The sequence below is a fragment of the Erinaceus europaeus genome, chromosome 10 (assembly GCF_950295315.1).
Source record: "Erinaceus europaeus chromosome 10, mEriEur2.1, whole genome shotgun sequence".
In the NCBI taxonomy this organism is placed as follows: domain Eukaryota; kingdom Metazoa; phylum Chordata; class Mammalia; order Eulipotyphla; family Erinaceidae; genus Erinaceus; species Erinaceus europaeus.
The window spans coordinates 31,348,016-31,370,234 of record NC_080171.1 but is presented as its reverse complement, the minus strand read 5'-3'; the positions used below and the strand labels follow the sequence as shown (position 1 = coordinate 31,370,234).

General features: G+C 39.7%; 1 protein-coding gene across 1 annotated transcript; it reads left to right on the top strand.

Moving 5' to 3' along the window:
• The first annotated feature begins 7,498 nt into the window (after window positions 1-7,498).
• LOC103118207 (26S proteasome regulatory subunit 10B-like) lies at window positions 7,499-8,083 on the top strand. Its single transcript, XM_060198927.1, has one exon. It carries the CDS (start codon window positions 7,539-7,541, stop codon window positions 7,917-7,919), a length of 381 nt encoding a protein of 126 aa, XP_060054910.1. The 5' UTR covers window positions 7,499-7,538; the 3' UTR covers window positions 7,920-8,083.
• The last annotated feature ends 14,136 nt before the right edge of the window (window positions 8,084-22,219 follow it).

Here is a 22,219-nt window from a genome sequence, read left to right as displayed (position 1 = left end):
CTTCCCTGCAGGTGGGGGTGGGGGGTGGGAGGGTCCAACCAGGATCCTTGAGCCAGTTCTTGTGCTTTGCGCCACGTGCACTTAATCCGGTGCGCTACCACCCAACTCCCGAAATTATAAGATTTGTCACATGCTTTTAAGAGAATGCTATATATAATTTCATGCTTACCTAAACTTTTAAATGAAACAGTCAAATACTTGAAAAACTCTAGATGAAAGAAACATTAATATCTCCCAATCTTTCTGATGAGAGAAACTTCTTCTTCTTCTAGTGTTTGCCCTTCTTCTGTAGCCAGTCAACAGTGTCAGGTTGAGCCTGATGTAAAGTTTCGAGACCTCCTTTGAATCTGGAGAGGTGGCAGTCGTTGACTATGTGGGTCATAGTCTGTCTGTAGCCGCAGGGGCAGTTCGGGTCGTCTCTGGCTCCCCAGCGATGGAACATAGCGGCGCACCGGCCATGGCCTGTTCGATAGCGATTGAGGAGGGCCCAATCATAACGTGCTAGGTCAAAGTCTTTCAATAAGCAGGGCAACTGGATAAGCTAAAGAATGAAGTTAAATCCATATCTCTCTATAAACAAAAATTAATTAAGAATTAACTAAATGTTAGAGATAAATTATAAAACTCTTCAGAGGAAAACAGCTGTAAATTTTATGTTGGATGGGGCATTCATTGGATTCCTAACTATGACATGTAAACTAAAATAATGGAAATAAAAAACTGATAAGTGGGAATTCATGGAAATCTTAGAAATATGTTTTTCTTTTTTAATAATTTATTTCTTTATTGGGGAATTAATGTTTTACATTCAACAGTAAATACAATAGTTTGTACATGCATAACATTCCCCGGTTTCCCATTTAACAATGCAACCCCCACTATGTCATTCATCATCCTTCAAAAATATGTTTTCAAAAGACTGTGATGAAAATTGAAAAAAAAAAAAAAGCCTTCAGAAAATATAGCTTGGGTGGTCTGGGAGGTGGCACAGTGGATGAGGCATTAGACTTTCAAGCAAGAGACCCTTAGTTCATTACCTAGCAACACATGTCCCAGAACAATGTCTGGTTCTTTCTCTCTCTCCTATCTTTCTCATAAATAAATTAAAAAAAAAAAAAAGAAAGAAAATACTGTTTGCAAGGGGTTAGATAGTGCTTGCACATGTCAACTATTCAGTACAGTTATTAGTTATTACTTTAAAAAGTTCTTATAAAATGAAAATTTTTTAGAGTTTATGTTCTTACCTGGTGTGTTTGTTACTTTTCAGTCTACCAAATACTTATATAAGGTTAAAAAAAAGGCATAAAAAAAGTCTGGGGGAGAAAAAAGAACAGAACCGGAGGCATCACACTCCCAGATCTCAAACTGTATTATAGGGCCATTGTCATCAAAACTGCTTGGTACTGGAACATGAACAGACACACTGACCAGTGGAATAGAATTGAGAGCCCAGAAATGAGGCCCCACATGTATGGACATCTAATCTTTGACAAAGGGGCCCAGACTATTACATGGGGAAAGCAGAGTCTCTTCAACAAATGGTGTTGGAAACAATGGGTTGAAACATGCAGAAGAATGAAACTGAATCACTGTATTGCACCAAATACAAAAGTAAATTCCAAGTGGATCAAGGACTTGGATGTTAGACCAGAAACTCTCAGATACTTAGAGGAAAATATTGGCAGAACTTTTTTCCGCATAAATTTTAAAGACATTTTCAATGAAACGCATCCAATTACAAGGAAGACTACGGCAAGTATAAACCTATGGGACTACATCAAATTAAAAAGCTTCTTCACAGCAAAAGAAACCACTACCCAAACCAAGAGACCCCTCACAGAATGGGAGAAGATCTTTACATGCCATACATCAGATAAGAGTTTAATAACCAACATATATAAAGAGCTTGCCAGACTCAACAACAAGACAACAAATAACCCCATCCAAAAATGGGGGGAGGACTTGGACAGAATATTCACTACAGAAGAGATCCAAAAGGCCGAGAAACACATGAAAAAATGCTCCAAGTCTCTGATTGTCAGAGAAATGCAAATCAAGACAACAATGAGATATCACTTCACTCCTGTGAGAATGTCATACATCAGAAAAGGTAACAGCAGCAAATGCTGGAGAGGGTGTGGGGTCAAAGGAACCCTCCTGCACTGCTGGTGGGAATGCAAATTGGTCCAGTCTCTGTGGAGAACAGTCTGGAGAACTCTCAGAAGGCTAGAAATGGACCTACCCTATGACCCTGCAATTCCCCTCCTGGGGATATATCCTAAGGAACCCAACACATCCATCCAAAAAGATCTGTGTACACATATGTTCTTGGCAGCACAATTTGTAATAGCCAAAACCTGGAAGCAACCCAGGTGTCCAACAACAGATGAGTGGCTGAGCAAGTTGTGGTATATCTACACAATGGAATACTACTCAGCTGTAAAAAATGGTGACTTCACCATTTTCAGCCGATCTTGGATGGACCTTGAAAAAATCATGTTGAGTGAAATAAGTCAGAAACAGAAGGATGAATATGGGATGATCTCACTCTCAGGCTGAAGTTGAAAAACAAGATTAGAAAAGAAAACACAAGTCCAACCTGAAATGGAATTGGAGTATTACACCAAAGTAAAAGACTCTGGGGTGGGTGGGTGGGGAGAATACAGGTCCATGAAAGATGATGAATGAAATAGTGGGTGTTGTATTGTTAAATGGGAATCTGGGGAATGTTATGCATGTACAAACTATTGTATTTACTGTTGAATGTAAAGCATTAATTCCCCAATAAAGAAATTAAAAAAAAAAAGTCTGGGAGTCGGGTGGTAGCACAGCGGGTTAAGCGCACGTGGCGCAAAGCGCAAGGACCCGTGTAAGGATCCTGGTAGGAGCCCCTGGCTCCCCACCTGCACAGGGGTCGCTTCCAAGCGGTGAAGCAGGTCTGCAGGTGTCTTTCTCTCTCCCTCTCTGTTTTCCCTTCCTCTCTCCATTTCTCTCTGTCCTATCCAACAACAACGAAAGCAATAAACAACAAGGGCAACAGAAGGGAATAAATAAATTAAAAAAAAGTCTTTGCCAATCTGATTATTTCCATTTCTTGTTTTGTGAATTACCTTTGTGGTTTTTTTTTTTTTTTTTTTTTCCTATTTCTCAAACAAGGGGATGAACAATAGAATGCTAAGTTTTTTGGAACAGTCTCTAGGAATTAGGAGAGAAAGGTGATTATTTCATAAATAAATTCAATAAATTTGTTATTTCTTTTACATATTTGTGTACTCATATTGTTGGTATTCATTCTAGCTTTGAGATTTAGGGCACTATACCCACAGTGCATTTAAAGGACTCAATATAAATCAGCTTTAAATATATATTTGACATTGTTACTTTCCCATGATGACCTGGTTCTTTATATCAATTCTGTAGAACTTCAGTGCTAATGAAATAAAGCAGAGGTACATAGGGAGTCAGGCGGTAGCGCAGCAGGTTAAGCACAGGTGGTGCAAAGCGCAAGGATCGGAGCAAGGATTGGGTTCCAGCCCAGGCTCCCCACCTACAGGGGAGTCCCTTCACAGGAGGTGAAGCAGATCTGCAGGTGTCTCTCTTTCTCTCCTCCTCTGTCTTCCTCTCCTCTCTCCATTTCTCTCTGTCCTATCCAACAACAACGACATCAATAACACAACAATAATAACTACAACAATAAAACAACAAGGGCAACAAAAGGAATAAATAAATATTTTTTTTAAAGCAGAGGTACATAAACCCAATATATCTGATCTTTTTGTTTGTTTTGTGTTTTTCTTCCGTTTTTTGTGGAAAAGAGTTGGACAGCTAAGATGTTTTGTTAGACTACATTTCTGAGAAATTCAAATTGACAGATTGTCCCTGGTAATTTTACATTACGAACATCACCAAATACCATAAAGCCATTTATTCCAGAGCTTTTAAAATATTTAACATTTAACTCTGAGTGGAGGTAGAGAAAGTAAGGCTAGAACCCAGAAGGAGAATGGAAAATAAGTGTATCGAATATTTCTGTTTTAATGTTATCCCCGGAGTTCACGAACATTGAGAAAACAAGTTCCTTACTCCTTTGATATGCACTAAAAATGTCATTAAAGGATACCAAACCTCCCTAACTATTTCCAAGATATGATTATAAGCAAAACAAGACATCATATCCTTCCGTACCTTTCATCATTCTTAAAATTTAAAAAATTAATCTAGGGCGGGGAGAGATAGCATAATGCTTATGGAAAGAGACTGTTATGCCTGAGGCTCTGAAGTCCCAGGTTCAATGCCCTGTACCACCATAAGCCAAAGCCTAGTAGTGCTCTGTTAAAAATAAATGATAGTACTAATCTATTCAATTTTCTTTGTAGCTTTGTGTGAATAATAGTGATTAGACATCCAGTTTTTAAATAATTTATTAATGAGAGGAGTGGGGGAGAGAGATAGAGAAATAGATGGGGGAGAGAGAGAGAGCCAGAAAGAGAATGCAGAACATCTATGTGGCACATGTGATGCAGGGGATAGAACTTAGAACCTCATGCTTGGGAGTACAAGGCTTTACTGCACCACCTCCCAAGTCATCAGACATTCAGTTTTTTGAATTGTACATTAACTGTTGACCCAACATAAATAATGAAACAAATACTTGGAAAAGGGTAAATCTGACCCAGTGTCACTGGGATAACTAAAATGCTGATGTTAAGATATTAAGGCATTTATTCTTGGCAATTGCCTCATTTCATTGAGTCCCAATTTTTCCATTGGTAAAATGACTTGTAGCCTATAGTCTTGTGAGACTCAAGTGAGACAAAGCATACAAATGTCTTACATAGTTAATCATATTCCTATTGTAGCAACAAATTTTGCAGTGTTTTCCCATAGAAGTAATAAATCTAAATTAGGACAGCAAGCTGCTGGTATGCCTCTTTTGATTTACATGTTTGGCTAGTTCATCTTAGCAGTATAAGATGAATTGACTGATTTTTAAAAATATTTTTTTAATTTTTAAATTTCTTTATTTTTTATTTTTATTTTATTTTATTTTATTGCCTCCAGGATTATCACTGGGGCTTGGTGCCTGCACCGTGAATCCACTGCTCCTGGAGGCTATTTTTTCGCCCTTGTTGTTGTTATTGTTATTGTTGCCATTGACATTATTGTTGTTGGATAGGACACAGGAAATTGAGAGAGGAGGGGAAGACAGAGGGGGAGAGAAAGATAGACACCTGCAGACCTGCTTTACTGCCTGTGAAGTAACCCTCCTGCAGGTGGGGAGCCGGGGGCTTGAACCGGGATCCTTGTTCTCTGTACTATGTGCGCTTAACTCAGTGCGCAACTGCCCCCCCCCGTATTTCCTTTTCTATGAGTGCTATGTCCCAAAACTTTAACTACTCAAAAGAAATAGTTCCTAGGGTCATGATCAAGTGAAATTTCTAATTTATTACCAAAGCCTTATACTTTGCCACTACACTTCTTCAGTTGTGTGACATACACTTTTTAAATATATATATGTAATTTTACTAATATAAATGTAATTTTACTAATATAAATATTGTTTAGCACTCTACCAGAACTGCTTAGTTCTGGTTTATGCTGGTGCTTGGGGTTGAACCTGGTACCTCAGGGCTTTAGACATGAAATTTAATCTTTTTTTTCTTTTTTCTTGCCACCGAGACCCTGCAAAGTGGCCACTTTTACCCTTTTTTTTTTTTTCCTACTTTTCACTTGGCACTATAGAGGGAAATTTAGAAAGGTGTGGAGATAGAGAGGGAGAAAGACCCTGCAGACCTGATTCACTACTTGTGAAGCACCCTCCTGACAGGTGGGGATGGGTATGGAGGGGAAGGGTTAGAACCTGGGTCCCTGAGAATGGTGATATTTATGTTTAACCCGGTGTGCCACGGCCTGGCTTCTGAAGGTGTTCTTTAAACTATTGTGCTAGTTTCTCAATTCATGTAGCACATCATTAAAAAATTGTAATACAGTGTGTAGGGAAGATAGTCTAATGGTTATAAAAAAAAAAAAAAAAAAGACTTTCATTCCTGAAGCTCTAAAGTCCCAGGTTCAATTCCCACACCACCATAGCTAGAGTTGAGCAGTGCTCTGGTTAAAAAAAAATCATAATAAAGTATAAAATATACCTTTTGGGGGACTAGGAAGAGGCATATCTGGTTGAGCACACATATAACTATGCATTACGACCCAGGTTCAAGGCCCCAATGTGACCTGCAGGGGCTAGCTTCCTGAATGGTGCATCTCTCTCTCTCTCTTTAAATATTTTTACTTATTTATTATTGTATAGAGACAGAAATTGAGAACGGATGGGGAGATACAGAGGGAGAAAGACAGAGACACCTGCAACACTGCTTCAACACTTGGAAAGCTTTCCTCATGCAGATGGGGACCAGGGGATTGTATCTGGGTCCCTTGCACACTGTAGTGTTTGTGCTTAACCTGCACCCCCCCAACACCCCTCCACTCTCAATTTTTCTTTCACTGTCCAATCAATCAATAAAATACAAAATACTTCTTTTCATAAAATTTTTACATCTACAGTTGATCTGTTGTTGTAAACCAACTGTAATTTGACATTAGAAAATTATTTTCAGAGACTTAGGGAGAGAGACAGAGACATATGTGCATCACCACTCCACCACTTGTGAAGCTTGCTCCCCTCCCTGTAGGTGGGGTCCAATGGCTTGAACCAGGGTTCTGATGAATAGTAACCTCCACCAAAAAAAAAAAAAACAACCAAAAACTCAAATATGATTTTTTAAAAAATCTTTATTTATTTGATAGACAGCCAGAAATTGAGAGGAAGGGGGAGACAGAGAAGGAGATAGACACCCGCAGCCCTGCTTCACCACTTGTGAAGCTTTCCTCCTGCAGGTGGGGACCGGGGGCTTGAAACTGGGTCCTTGTGCACTTTAACATGTGCGTTCAACCAGGTGCGCTACCACCCGGCCCTCAAATATGATTTTTAAGGATTTATTAGAGAGAGACAGAGAGTCCAGAATACTGCTCAGCTCTGGCTGGAGGTGGTGTGGGAAATTGAACCTATGACCTCAACAGCCTCAGGCATGCAAATTGGTGCTGTAACAGAGTGTGCTATCTCCTTTATTCCTTTTTTTTTTTTCTTTTTTATTTAAGAAAGGATTAATTAACAAAACCATAGGGTAGGAGGGGTACAATTCCACACAATTCCCACCACCCAGTCTCCATATCCCACCCCCTCCCCTGATAGCTTTCCCATTCTCTATCCCTCTGGGAGCATGGACCCAGGGTCATTGTGGGTTGCAGAAGGTAGAAGGTCTGGCTTCTGTAATTGCTTCCCCGCTGAACATGGGCGTTGATTGGTCGGTCCATACTCCCAGTCTGCCTCTCTCTTTCCCTAGTAGGGTGGGTCTCTGGGGAAGCTGAGCTCCAGGACACATTGGTGGGGTCTTCAGTCCAGGGAAGCCTGGCCGAAAAGAGAGTTAACATACAAAGCTGATAGGGAGATTCAGAGGACTTTAAAGGAGTTACTGAATCAAATGGATGGATTCGATACTCTACATAGAGTTAAAATGATCATGGCTACAAGCAGACCAGATACTCTGGACCCTACTTTGCTTCGTCCAGGAAGATTAGATAGAAAAATACATATTGATTTACCAAATGAACAAGCAAGATTAGATATATTGAAAATCCATGCTGGTCCCATAATAAAGCATGGTGAAATAGATTATGAAGCAGTTGTGAAGCTTTCTGATGGCTTTAATGGAGCAGACCTGAGAAATGTTTCTATTGAAGCAGGCATGTTTGCAATTGGAGCTGATCATGACTTTGCAGTACAGGAAGACATCATGAAAGCAGTTAGAAAAGTAGCTGATTCCAAGAAGCTAGAGTCTAAATTGGACTACAAACCTGTGTAATTTACTGTAAGGATTTTGATGGCTACATGACAGATATTGGCTTAATATAAAAATAAAGTTAAGGAAAATAATGTATGCATTAGCAATGATATCATTAAAAGTGTATTGATAAAATATATATGAATAACATCATATAATTAATAATTCAGTAATTCTACTTATAAGATTGGTACAGAGGAGATTTGTACATTAGTGTTGCACTTATTGTGGCAAGAATTATAAAAATATGTTGAAACTTCTCCTATTTGCTGTGTGAGGGTTTTTATAAAACATTGAAAGTGGTTTGAGATAGTAGTTCAAGAGAGCATTTCTTTTTAAAAATTTTTAAAAATTATTATTATTTTTTAACCAGAGCACTGTTCAACTCTGGCTTATGGTGGTGTGGGAGATTGAACCTGGGATTTTGGAGCCTCAGGCATGAGAGTCTATTTGCATAACCATTATGCTATCTGCTTAGGAGGGCATTTCTAATGACTTATTTTGTATCATTTGTTTTCTTCATCCTAAATAAATGAATAAAATCTCTTTGAAAAAAAAAAACTCCCATTCTGTTGAGGGGTCTCTTTGTTTGGGTCGTCGTTTCTTTTGCAGTGCAGAAGCTTTTTAATTTGATGTGGGCTTTTTTTTTTTTTCAAATAGAGAAGAGATTTTTCTATTAAAGGATGACAGAATAGGAATCCAGAAATAATTTTGACATTTTAGGATGACAGAAACCAGTAAGACAAATTTAATAGTAATAACTTAAAACTCTTACACTTAGGGTAAGGAAACATAATTGCATGGGCTGGGAAGACAGCATAATGGTTATGTTAAGTATTCTATGCTTGAGGTTCTGAAGTCCCAGGTTCAATCCCTAGCACCACCATAAGCCAGAGCTGAGCAGTGCTCTAGTCTCTCTCTGTATATATCAATCTCTCTGTATCTATCCCTCCCTCCCTCCCTCTCTTTCTCTCTCTCTCAAAAAGAAAACCACCCAAATGCAGAAGCTTTCAATGTGTGTGAGGGATTGTGACTTAGTATCAGCATATATATATTATATATACATTAAATTTTTAAAAAATATTTATTTATCCCTTTTTTGATGCCTTTGTTGTTTTATTGTTGTAGTTATTATTGATGATGTCGTTGTTGGATATGACAGAGAGAAATGGAAAGAGGAGGGGAAGACAGAGAGGGGGATAGAAAGATAGACATCTGGGGTCGGGCGGTGGCGCAGTGGGTTAAGCGCATGTGGCGCAAAGTGCAGGGACCGGCGTAAGGATCCCGGTTCGAGCCCCCGGCTCCCCACCTGCAGGGGAGTTGCTTCACAGGCGGTGACGCTTGTCTGCAGGTGTCTTTCTCTCCCCTTCTCTGTCTTCCCCTCCTCTCTCCATTTCTCTCTGTCCTATCCAACAACGAATTGCATCAACAAGGGCAATAATAATAATAATAATAACCACAACGAAGCTACAACAAGGGCAACAAAAGGGGGGAAAAATATGGCCTCCAGGAGCGGTGGATTCATGGTGCAGGCACCGAGCCCAGCAATAACCCTGGAGGAGGAAAAAGAAAAAAAAAAAAAAGAAAGATAGACATCTGCAGATCTGCTTCACCACTTGTGAAGCGACTCCCTAGCAGGTGGGGAGGCGGGGGCTCGAACTGGAATCCTTATGCCGGCCCTTGTGCTTTGCACCACCGGTGCTTAACCTGCTGCTACTGCCTGACTCCCAGTATCAGCATATATTAACAGTAAGTGTCCACAATGTAATGTAGTCACTCTGAAATCTAATCATGACCTTAGACTTTATTATGAGAAGATCATACTGCTCTGTTAGTGACACCCAGAGTGTGGTACTTCGTTAAAGGCAAAAGAGACCTGACACCACTTTGATAGAAGAACTGGTTGATGAACTGAGGAGAATTATTTAGTAGAACAGGGTCATACAGAATTAATAACTTCAAAACTAGCACTTAATGTTGCTATGAAAAAGGTTCCCCAATTTGTTGAATTTTGATTCTTGCCAGTGGTTGCCTTGGCAGGGCCAGACCAAATGATACAGCCCATGGTCCAGAACAACCCCCCCCCCCCCCCCCCCCCCCCGCCCGCTGTAGTGTGGAAGAACTGGCAACTACTCTCCTGTCTATGTGCCTAAAAATACCAAACTGATGTAACATTGTAAATTAGTGTTAAATCAATAAGAACATTTAAAAAAAGGAAAAAAAAATGGTCAGATCTTGCTGTCTTGTTAGTCCAGCCTGCCTAAATTTAACCGCTAATGCAGGACAAACCACTCCACAAAGAAAGCATGCTGCTAGTTTGACCCTTTGCTCTGTGTCCAGTTGACCTGGCTGAGGGAACCCTTTGCTGCTGCCAGTTATGAGGCCTGACTCCTTCAATGGTGAATTTGTCTGTCTTATTCCATTGTTAAGCTTGATAAATATTTTGTTTCAGTCTTTTTTTGTTGTTACTGATGTTAGCAGCTAAATATAGGGCTGCTGAGCTTTCAAATAATCTCCCCATGAGAAACTGTTCCCAAATCTGAGAGCATCTGACCACAATCGTGAGTAATAATGCAATCCACTTATAATTTCTGTTACTTTAGGGAGAGAGTAAGTACAGACTTGCATCCTTGATTAAGAAGATTGGACTTAATTGTAATGATTGGACTTGGAGTGTGAGTCTAGAGAAATATTAAATTAAATCCTAACAGAAGTGCTTTGGCAAAAGGATTATAAATTAAAGCGGTAGTATGTGTACTCTAAGTAATTGTAACATTATTTAGGCACTTAAACTACAGTGAAATTGTCCCAATGTCATCTGTGATTTGAGATGAAGATCAGCATGTCCAGATCAGAACTGGATTAATTGAATCTCATCACCCAAGAAAGGACAAAACATTCTAACCAATACCTGGATGGTGTAATAAGTCCCTTTCTTTAGTCTTTTTCAAATGCACTGAGCATTCATTATCTTGTGGTGACTCAGTAAGGATTAAGATGACTCCATTTCTTTCTTTCTCTTTTTAATTTTTTTTTTTTTTTACCTCCAAGGTTATTGCCAGGGCTCAGTTCCTGCACCACGAATCCACTGCTCCTGGAAACCATTTTTTCCCCTTTTGTAGCCCTTGTTGTTTTATCATTGTTGTGGTTATTATTATTGTTGTTGTTGTTGCTGTAGTTGGATAGGACAGAGAGAAATCGAGAGAGGAGGGGAAGACAGAGAGGGGGAAAGAAAGATAGACACCTGTAGCCCTGCTTCTCCGCCTGTGAAGTGACTCCCTTGTAGGTGGGGAACCGGGGCTCGAACTGGAATCCTTACACTGGTCCTTGCACTTAGCACCATATATGTTTAACCTGCTGTGCTACCACCTGACTCCCAGATGACTACATTTCTAAGACCATACGAGTACTATTGCTCTGGCACTCAGATTACATGAGAATTATTGCAGTGTCTAGGGCACTGGTAGAATGCTCCCACTGACCTCTGTTAGATTTTTACCAAAAGGTCAGAAACAAAACAAAAAGACTGGCAAGTTCTAATGTATCTTCAGTGATTAGCAATCATTTTCTTTAGACACTGTGATTTGGTAAAATAGAAACAGATCAGAGATTAGCTTTCTTCACGTGAAATAATACATGAATAATGAATATGAACCATGAATAATACATGGTTCATAAAAAGCAATTATTACTATTGTTTTTATTATTTGGAACAAAATGTCACCTCCTTCTTTCACTTTATAATCCTCCTGGACATCTACGCCTTTCCTGTGAATCTCCATGATAATGAAGGTAACCATATTCATTCTCCTATTGAAGATGTGCTACCCTGATGTTGAAGGCGATAGGACACAGTTGCCTGAGAAGTGCCACCCTAGATTCCAGGTCCTTCAGCTGGGTCAGCACAGTCTTGCAAAATGACAGTTGAGGTGATGCTCCACATTCTCCTACACTGAGGAATAGCTTTGAACAACCAATAATCGTCTCTGGCAGCAAGGTGTGAAAAATGCCAACAAGAGCCCATTACTTTTTATCTCCCCCCTGCTGTTTTATTTATTTATTTATTTATTTATTTATTTATGAGAGAAGAGGAGGGAAAGGAGAGAGAACCAGAGCTTCACTCTGGCACATGTAATCCCAGGGTTTGAACTTGGGACCTCATGCTGTAGGGTCCAACACTTAATCCACTGTACCACCTCCTGTGCTACTATCTTTTTTAGCATATTGACTTTTCATATTTCATATTATGTTCACTGGCTTCACACACCCACATTCAGTGCAGAATGAAGGGAAAGGGCATGGCTAGTATCAACTATCCCTTTTAACAGGAGAGAAAAAGCTTTTGCCAGAAGTCCCCCCAAAGGACATCCTCTTACATCTGATTCCCAAGACTTTATCACGTTTACCCTTGTCTGTGAAGGAGGTTGGAAAAGTGACCCCAAAGTTTTCTAGTCTTTTCTGTAATGGGAGATAAGAAATATAGAGTGTTGGTATAATTGCTGATATAGCCAGACCATAGTGAATGAATGCCTCAGTGATTAACACATGGTAATTGTGATCACTATTTTAGTCAAGTTCCTTTTTAAATTTCAGATCTTTAAGTTAAAGATGCTAAAGTTATTTTTACTCCATCTTTTCTTAAAAATTTTAATATAAAAAAAACTATATTTATTGGATAGAGACAGCCAGAAATCAGAAGGAGGGGGGGACAGAGAGGAAGAAAGACAGAGAGACACCTGCAGCACTGCTTCAACACTTGCAAAGCTTCCCCCCTGCAGGTGGGGACTGGGGGCTTAAACCCTGTTCCTTGTGCTTTGTACCGTGTACACTCAACCAAGTGTGCCACCACGCAGCCCCTTCCCCTTTTCTTTTCTACTAAACACTCAGTCTCAACATGTAGTGATTCTTCTTGCTCACTGTTTTCTATGCCCAACTCTTCGCCTCCCCCTCCTTCTCCTCCTCTCTCCCCCCTCCCCTCCCCCTTCCCCTTCGTTATTGCTGGGGCTACATGCCTGTTTTCAGAATACACTGTTCCTGGGGGCTGTTTTTTCCCCATTTTTGTTACCCTTGTTGTTATAGCTGTTGTTGTTGTTGGATAGGACGGAGAGAAATGGAGAGAGGAGGGGAAGACAGAGAGGAGGAGAGAAAGATAGACACCCGCAGACCTGCTTCACCGCTTGTGAGGCGACTCCACTGCAGGTGGGGAGCCGAGGGCTCGAAGTGGGATCCTTATGCCGGTCTTTGCTCTTGGCGCCATTTTTGCTTAACCCACTCTGCTACCCGCCCAGCCCCCTATGCCCAACCCTTCTTTAATTTCACATTGGTCCTAGTACTTCTCATGTTTAGTATCTTATACATGGAAAAAAAATATATATATATTTTAACAAAGCACTGCTTACCTCTGGTTTATGGTGGTACAGAGGTGGGGGGAGAGGGGTGTGACTGAATGTAGGATCACAGAGCCTGAGGCATGAGAATCTTTTTGGATAACCATTATACTATGTCCTGCACCCACAACTTTTATTCATAATCTTCAGTTTCTCCATGCCCTGATCTATCTTGTTCTGTGGTAAATATGTACCAATCACCTTTATCAGGATATTTACCTCAATCTCTCATTCCCTCTATGTTGTCTGGATACTGATTGTCTGGACAGTGCTGGTTTTTCAACTTCAGTGTATATCATGGGAACCACATGGGAAACATGTTAATATATGTCTTAAGGGGCTGGGCAGTGGTGTACCTGGTTGAGTGCACATGCTACCAAGTGCAAGGACCCAGGTTCAAGCCTCCAGTCCCCAACTGCAGGGGGGAAGCTCTGCAAGTGGTGAAGCAGAGCTGTAGGTCTCTCTTTCCTTTCAATTTCTCTATTCGATCAAATATAAGAAAAAATAGAGCAAACAAAATTTTAAAAGAAAATCATGCCTGAGGCTCCAAAGTTCCAGGTTCAAGCCTCTGCACTACCACTACAAGCCAGAGCTGAGCAGTGCTGGTAGAAACAAAACAAAACAAAACATATGTCTTGTTGCCTGGGAGAATGTTCAGTGACTAGAACAATGGACTTGCAAGCGTTAGGTTCTGAATTTGATTCGCAGCATCTCATGTGCCAGAGTGATGTTCTGTTTCACTCTCTGTATCTCTCCCTCTTTCTCTCATTGATAAATACATGCATCTTTAAAAACTAAACATCTCTTTAAAAACAGGTGCTGAGGTTACAAAATAAAATATCCTGAAGGTACTCACAGTATAATGGGACAGACAGGCAAAATATATGCCTTTAATTTGACACTTAAAAATGTGGGGGGGGGATGGGATACGGAGGTCTGGTGGTAGGAATTGTGCGAAGTTGTACCCCTCTTATCCTATGGTTTTGTCAATGTTTCCTTTTTATAAATAAAAAAAATTTTTAAAATGTACTATTTTCTGTAAGGTCTGTTATTAGTTTTCTTTTTGTCTATGCAAGTCTAGTCTTTTAGTAGACAAGAAATTCCTTGAAGTCAGAGAATAAATAATACTACTCTGCTTCAACTGAGAAGCAGACAAGAAAAGAAACCATAATACTGTGTATTGTACCAAAGTAAAAGACTATGGGGTGGGGGGTGGGGGAGTCCAGGTCTTGGAACAGGATGGCAGAGGAGGACCTAGTGGGGGGTGGTATTCTTATGTGGAAAACTGGGAAGTGTTATGCATGTACAAATGTTGTATTTTATTGTTGACTGTAAACCATTAATCCCCCAATAAAGAAATAAACAAACAAAGGGTGGAAGTAAACTGTCTCTAAGACTTTGTGAGAACAATGGTAGTTATTGGGAGGGTAAGGACATAGAACTTTGGTGGTGGGTGCGGTGTGGAAGTGTACCCATGTAATCTTACAGTCTTGTAAACTTACTAATCACAAATAAAAGTGCTTGTGAAGAAAAAAAAAGCAGAGCCCTAAAAAAAAAAAAAGAAAAAAAAAACCATAACACTGAATTTTCTTCAGTGTGATAGGGGCTGGGCTCAACCCCTCCCACTCCAAAGCAGTGTGCTATCCAAGTAAGTTATCCCTCTCATTGGTCTGCAAGTAAAAGCAGCAGCAGCAACCACAAAACACTGAATGGACAATTAGTGCTCATTACAGATATTCAGTGAATGATTAATATTTGTTGGACAGATCCAGCAAAAACACTTGAAAACCTAAGAGACTCATGACTAGGTGAAGAAATTACTTATCACAGGGCAGAGGGCAGATATAATGGTTATGCAAACAGACTCTCATGCTTGATTCTTTAAAGATCCAGGTTCAATCCCCTGCACCACCATAAGCCAGAGCTGAACAGTGCTCTAATATATAAAAAAAAAAAGAAACAAACAAACAAAAAACTTAACAAATTAGATCATAGTTTGAAGCATCAGATGCACTAAAGATCAAGAAATGGCTGGAGTATCATCATAATGTATTTATCTTTATTTTATTTTATTTTTTATATTTATTTTCACTTTTGAGCTCTTTTTTTAAATAATTTTTTTACATTTATTTATTTATTTTACCTTTTGTTGCCCTTGTTGTTTATCGTTGTTGTTGTTATTGCTGTCATTGTTGTTGGATAGGACAGAGAGAAATGGAGAGAGGAGGGGAAGACAGAGAGGGGGAGAGAAAGACAGACACCTGCAGACCTGCTTCACTGCCTGTGAAGCGACTCCCCTGCAGGTGGGGAGCCGGTGGCTCGAACCGGGATCCTTATGCCGATCTTTGTGCTTTGCGCCACCTGCGCTTAACCCGCTGAGCTACGCCCGACTCCCTTGAGCTCTTGTTTTTTATTGTTGTTGTTATTGATGTGGTCATTATTAGATAGGATAGAAAGAAATGGAGAGAGAAGGGGAAGACAGAGAGGGGGAGAGAAAGATAGACACCTGTAGACCTGCTTCACCACCTGTGAAATGACTCCCCTGCAGGTGGGAGTCTCCTCTCCTCTCCTCCCCTCCCCTCCCCACTCCTCCTGTTTGCAAAGCAACCTCCCTGCAGGTGGGGAGCCAGGGGCTTGAACCAGGATCCTTATGCCAGTCCTTTTTGCTTTGTGCCATGTGTGCTTAACTTCCTGTGCTATTGCTCAACCCCCCCCCTTTTTAAAAAATATATTTTACTTATTTTAGAGAAAAACCAGAGTACTCACAAATTTTCAAAGGAAGACACCGAATAGTGGAAACACCTTGCCTGAGGTAGGTAACTAGCAAAAGAAAGAATCTGAGTTAGCTGAGTTACCAGTAGCATCTGGTGGGTACTCTTTATTTTTTAATTTCTTTATTGGGGAATTAATGTTTTACATTCAACAGTAAATACAATACTTTGTACATGCATAACATTTCTCAGTTTTCCACATAACAATACAACCCCTACTAGGTCCTCTGTCATTTTTCTTGGATGTGTATTCTCTCCACCCACCACCCCAGAGTCTTTTACTTTGGTGCAATACGCCAATTCCAGTTCAGGTTCTACTTCTGTTTTCTTTTCTGATCTTGTTTTTCAACTTCTGCCTGAGAGTGAGATCATCCCATATTCATCTTTCTGGTTCTGACTTGTTTCACTTAACATGAATTTTTTAAGGTCCATCCAAGATGGGCTGAAAATGGTGAAGTCACCATTTTTTACAGCTGAGTAGTATTCCATTGTGTATATATACCACAACTTGCTCAGCCACTCTCTGTTGTTGAACACCTGGGTTGCTTCCATGTTTTGACTATTACAAATTATGCTGCCAAGAACATATGTGTACACAGATCTTTTTGGATGGATATGTTGGGTTCCTTAGGATATGTCTCCAGGAGAGGAATTGCAGGATCATAGGGTAGGTCCATTTCTAGCCTTCTGAGAGTTCTCCAGACTGTTCTCCACAGAGACTGGACCAACTTACATTCCCACCAGCAGTGTAGGAGGGTTCCTTTGACCCTACAACCTTTCCAGCACTTGCTGCTGTTACCTTTTCTGATGTAGGACATTCTTACAGGAGTGAAGTGGTATCTCATTGTTGTCTTTATTTTCATTTCTCTGACAATCAGAGACTTGGAGCATTTTTTTCATGTGTTTCTTGGCCTTTTGGATTTTTTCTGTGGTGCATATTCTGTCCATTTCCTCTCCCCATTTTTGGATGGGGTTATTTGTTATCTTGTTGAGATTTGCAAGTTCTTTATATATGTTGGTTATTAGCCTCTTGTCTGATGTATGACATGTAAAGATCTTCTCCCATTCTGTGAGGGATCTCTTGGTTTGGGTAGTAGTTTCTTTAGCTGTGAAGAAGCTTTTTTAATTTTATGTAGTCCCATAGGTTTATGCTTGCCGTAATCTTCTTTGTATTTGGATTCGTTTCATTGAAGATGTCTTTAAAATGTATGCAGAAAAGAGTTCTGCCAATATTTTCCTCTAAGTATCTGATAGTTTGTGGTCTAACATCCAAGTCCTTGATCCACTTGGAATTTACTTTTGTACTTGGTGAAATATAGTGGTTCAGTTCATTCTTCTATATGTTTTAACCCACTTTTTCCAACACCATTTGTTGAAGAGACTTTGCTTTCCATTTAATAGTCTGGGCACCTTTGTCAAAGATTAGATGTCCATAGGTGTAGGGGCTCACTTCTGGGCTCTCAATTCTATTCCACTGGTCAGTGTGTCTGTTCATGTTCCAGTACCAAGCAGTTTTGATGACAACGGCCCTATAATACAGTTTGAGATCTGGGAGTGTGATGCCTCTGGTTCTGTTCTTTTTTCTCAAGATAGTTTTGGCAATTCTAGGTTTTTTCTGGTTCCAGATAAACATTTGTAGCATTTGTTCTATTCTCCTAAAAAATCTGCTTGGGATCTTGATGGGGATAGCATTAAATTTGTATATGGCTCTGGGTAGTATATTCATTTTGATGATGTGAATTCTTCCAACCCATGAATATGGAATATCTTTCCACTTTGTGTCTTTTTCAGTTTCCTTGAATAGTGACTTGTAATTTTCAGTATACAAGTCTTTTACTTCTTTGGTTAGGTTTACTCCTAGATATTTTATTGTTTTTGTTGCTATAGTAAAAGGAATTGATGTCTGGATTTCAATTTCTTCTAGCTTAGTGTTTGCATAGAGGAATGCCACTGACTTTTGAATGTTAATTTTGTAGCCTGACACCTAACTGTATTGCCTGATGATATCCAAAAGCTTCTTGCTGGATTCCTTAGGTTTTTCTATGTATACTATCATGTCATCTGCAGATAGGGAGCATTTGACTTCTTGTCTTCCAATCTGTATGCCTTTAATTCCTTGCTCCTGCCTGATTGCTCTGGCAAGAACTTTCAACACTATGTTGAATAGTAATGGTGATAGTGGGCAGCCCTGTCTAGTGCCTGATCTGAGTGGAAATGCTTCCAGTTTTCACCATTGAGTATGATGTTTGCTGTAGGTTTGCTATATATAGACTCCACTATCTTCAGGAATTTTCCATCTATTCCCATTTTTTGTAGTGTTTTGATCATAAAGGGATGTTGTATTTTGTCAATGGCTTTCTATGCATCTATTGATATGACCATGTGGTTTTTGGTCTTGCTTTTGTTGATGTGGTGGATCCTGTTGATTGATTTATGTATATTAAATCAACCTTGCATGCCTGGGATAAACCCCCACTTGGTCATGATGAACAATCTTTTTAATATACTGCTGTGTCCAGTTGGCTAGAATTTTGTTCAATATTTTCGCATCTATGTTCATCAGAGATATTGGTCTGTAGTTTTCTTTTTTGGTTGTGTCCCTGTCTGCTTTTGATATGACAGTGATGTTGGCTTCATAGAAGCTGGGAGGATTCCAGTGTCTTCAATGTTCTGGAAGACTTTTAAAAGTAGAGGTATTAGTTCTTCTTTGAAGGTTTTGTAGAATTTATTTGTAAAACCATCTGGTCTAGGACTTTTATTATTGGGAAGATTTTTGATAACTTTCAATTTCCTTAGCTGTGATTGGCCTGTTCATGTTTTCTACTTCCTCTTTACTTAGTTTTGGAAGTTGGTAGGTATCTAGGAAATCATTCATTTCTTCCAGGTTCTCTAGCTTGGTGGCATATAGTTGTTCATAGAAGCCTCGCATGATATGTTGAATTTCTGTGGTGTCTGTTGTGATATCTCCTCTTTCATTTAGTATCCGATTTATTTGGGTCTTCTCCCTTTTTTGTTTTGTGAGTCTGGGTAAAAGTTTGTCAATTTTGTTTACTCTCTTGAAGAACCAACATTTGCTTAAGTTGATACTTTATATGGATTTCTTATTTTCAATGTTATTGATTTTTGCCCTAACTTTAATGATTTCTGTCTTTCTGGTTGCTTTAGGGTTCCTTTGTTCTTTTTCTTCTAGGTTTTTAAGATGTGCAGTCAGGCTGTTTATTTGTGCTTTTTCTTGTTTCCTAATGTGTGCTTGTATGGCTATGAAGTTCCCTCTCAGCACTGCCTTAGTTGTATCCCAAATATTTTGATAACTTGTGTCTTCATTTTCATTGAACTTTCAAAACATTTTGATTTCTTCCTTTATTTCCTCTTTGACCCAGAAGTTGTTAAGAAGTGTACTATTGAGCTTCCACATTCTGGGACTATAATTCATTTTTTGTTGATTGTTAAGTGTTAGTCTAATTCCACTGTGGTCTGAGAAGATGCTTGGGATGATTTCAGTGCTCTTGAATTTGCTGATGCTGTCTTTGTGGCCTAACATATTGTCTATCCTTGAGAATGACCCATGTGGACTTGAGTAAAATGTGTATTCCAGTTTCTTGGGATGAATGATTCTGAAAATGTCCAATAGTTCTAGTTTATCTATCTCTTCATTTAGCTCCCTCATGTCTTTATTGATTTTCTGCCTGGATGATCTGTCAAGTTGAGAGAGTAGGGTGTTGAAGTTCCCTATTATGACTGTGTTGCTGTTAATATATTGCTGTAGCTCTTTCAGTAGAAGTTTGATGTATTTAGATGGCTTCTCATTGGGTGCATAAATGTTAATAATTGCTAAGTCCTCTTGATTGACTGATCCTCTGAGCATTAAGTAGTGTCCATTCCTATCTTTTTAAATCTTATCTATTTTAAAGTCTATCATGTCAGATATGAGAATAGCTGTTCCTGCCCTTTTTTTGTGGGCCATTGGCTTGTATAATAGTTTTCCATCCATTCACTTTAAGTCTGTGTCTGTTTTGTTGAGTTAGGTGGGTTTCCTGTAGACAGCATATTGTAGGGTTGTGTTTTCTGATCCATCTTCCTACTCTGTGTCTTTTACTGGGTCAATTTAGGCCATTAACATTTACTGATATCATAGACTGAAGATATTTTAATGCCATTTTTGTAGAGTTTTAGAGTGTTCTGATATATGACTAATTTATGGTGGTCTGACTGTTTATAGGAGACCTTTCAGAACTTCTTTCAGGGAAGGCTTGGTGATAGTTGATTCCTTCAACTGTTGCTTGTCTGAGAAGGTTTTTATGCCTCCATCTAGTCTGAATGACAGTCTAGCAGGGTACAGTTCTTGGTTGAAAGCCTTTCTCATAGAGCACTCGATAGATATCTTGCCATTCTCTTCTGGTCTGTAGTGTTTGTGTGGAGAAGCGTGCTCCTAATCTTATGGGTTTTTCTCTGTAGGTGACTCTTTGTTTTTCTCTTGCAGCCTTTTGGACCCTTTCTTTATCCTTATTCCTTTCCATTTGGTATCTTTAAGTCTGGGTTAATTCTGTTTGGGACCCTCTGGGCTTCTTGAATCTTTATGTCTTTGATGTTGTCTAGACTAGAGAAGTTTTCAGCTATTATGGCCTGAAGAATGCTTTCTTCCTCTCCCTCTCTTTCTTCCTCTGGTAAACCAATAATTTGTATATTGTTTCTTTTGAAGTTATCCCATAGGACTCTGTTGTTGTTTTCAGTATCTCTTAGACTGTTTTTGAGATCTCTTACTTCTTTTTTAGTTGTCTCTAATTCGTTCTTGATCTTGCTAATTCTGTCTTCAGCCTCATAGATTCTATTCTTTCTCCCCTCTGCTGTTTTCTGGAGTTCATCTATTTTCTTACCCTGTTCTGATACTGTTTTAGCTTGTTTAGCTAGTTGTGTTCTTAGCTCAGCTATTTCAGCTTTCAGCTCTCTAATAGCCTTGAGATAATTCGTGTTTTCTTCCAGAGTCTCCTTTGTTGTTTCTGCATTTCTGATGACAGTTCTTTCAAATTCTTTACTCACTCCTGTGATTATTTCTTTAGCTAGTGTTTGTATGTTGACCTCATTATTTTGTGCTTCACCCTTTGGAGGGCTTTAAGATGGACTCTTGTCCTGGTTCATTTCTCCAATAGTTCTTTTTGTTGGTTTAACCATTTTTTATATTATGTTATGAGTTCCTTCTCTCAGTACTTTTCAAATTACTGATCACTATTGCCTGGATTGACTTGTGTCTAAGTAAGGTAATTAAAGGGTTCACAGTGGTGGAAGTTAACAGTTGTTTCAATATTGTTTTAATCCCTGAGTTGAGCCTCTTTTGTTCTTTTTCTTCCTGTAGGCTATGGGAGCCTGAGGGCTTTGAAACTACAAGTAGGCTTCTTAGCTTAATCACTGACTCCTGACCAAGAGATAAAGCAGGGTGTGGCAGAGATAATCCAGTGGTTATGCAAATGGACTTTCACAGCCCCACCGCTATGCCATGGAGGTATAGGTCTTCTCCTGAGTTACCTGGTTAGATCTCTGTCCCCTGGTGTCCCTCCCTGCCGCTGTTCCAGACTCTGAGGGCAGTAGCAATGGAGACTCAGAGTTATACTTGGTGTGTCTCTGGGTAATCTTCTACTCCCTTCAGCTGTCCCCCTGTTGGTGGAACAGACTGGGGGTGCTTTCTCAACTGGTAAACTGCCAGGCTGTTACCAGCCACTTAATCTCTCCCTAGGCTCCTCTCTGTCCACCAGCCACACGTGTTTGCACTCACCAGTGATTTGGTGGGTTCCTGAAGTCGTTCCAGTCCTGTCTTGTTTCGGTCCCAGGTGGTCTCCTTTGGTATTCCTAGTTGATCCGGGAGGGGAGAGGAGAGAAACAGATCTGCTGCTGCTCGTAGCCCCGCCTCGAGAAATCCTGGTGGGATTTCTTACTTGCTCTTAATTGCTTCTCTTTCTCCACTCACTCCTGGCATAGGGACCAAAGAGTTGGGAAAATGGGGCTAGGGAGTCAGCATAATGGTTATACAAACCACTTTCATGCCTATGGCTCTTAGTTCCCAGGTTAAATCCCCAGAACCACCATAAGTTGGAACTGAGCAGTGCCTTAGTCTTTCTCTATCTCACTCATTAAAAAGAAAATGAGTAAAATATTTCTAGAAAGATTTGGG

Bases quoted from the DNA above. Each gene is read 5' to 3' on its own strand.
- LOC103118207 (XM_060198927.1), top strand. From the start codon at position 7,539: ATGGATGGATTCGATACTCTACATAGAGTTAAAATGATCATGGCTACA.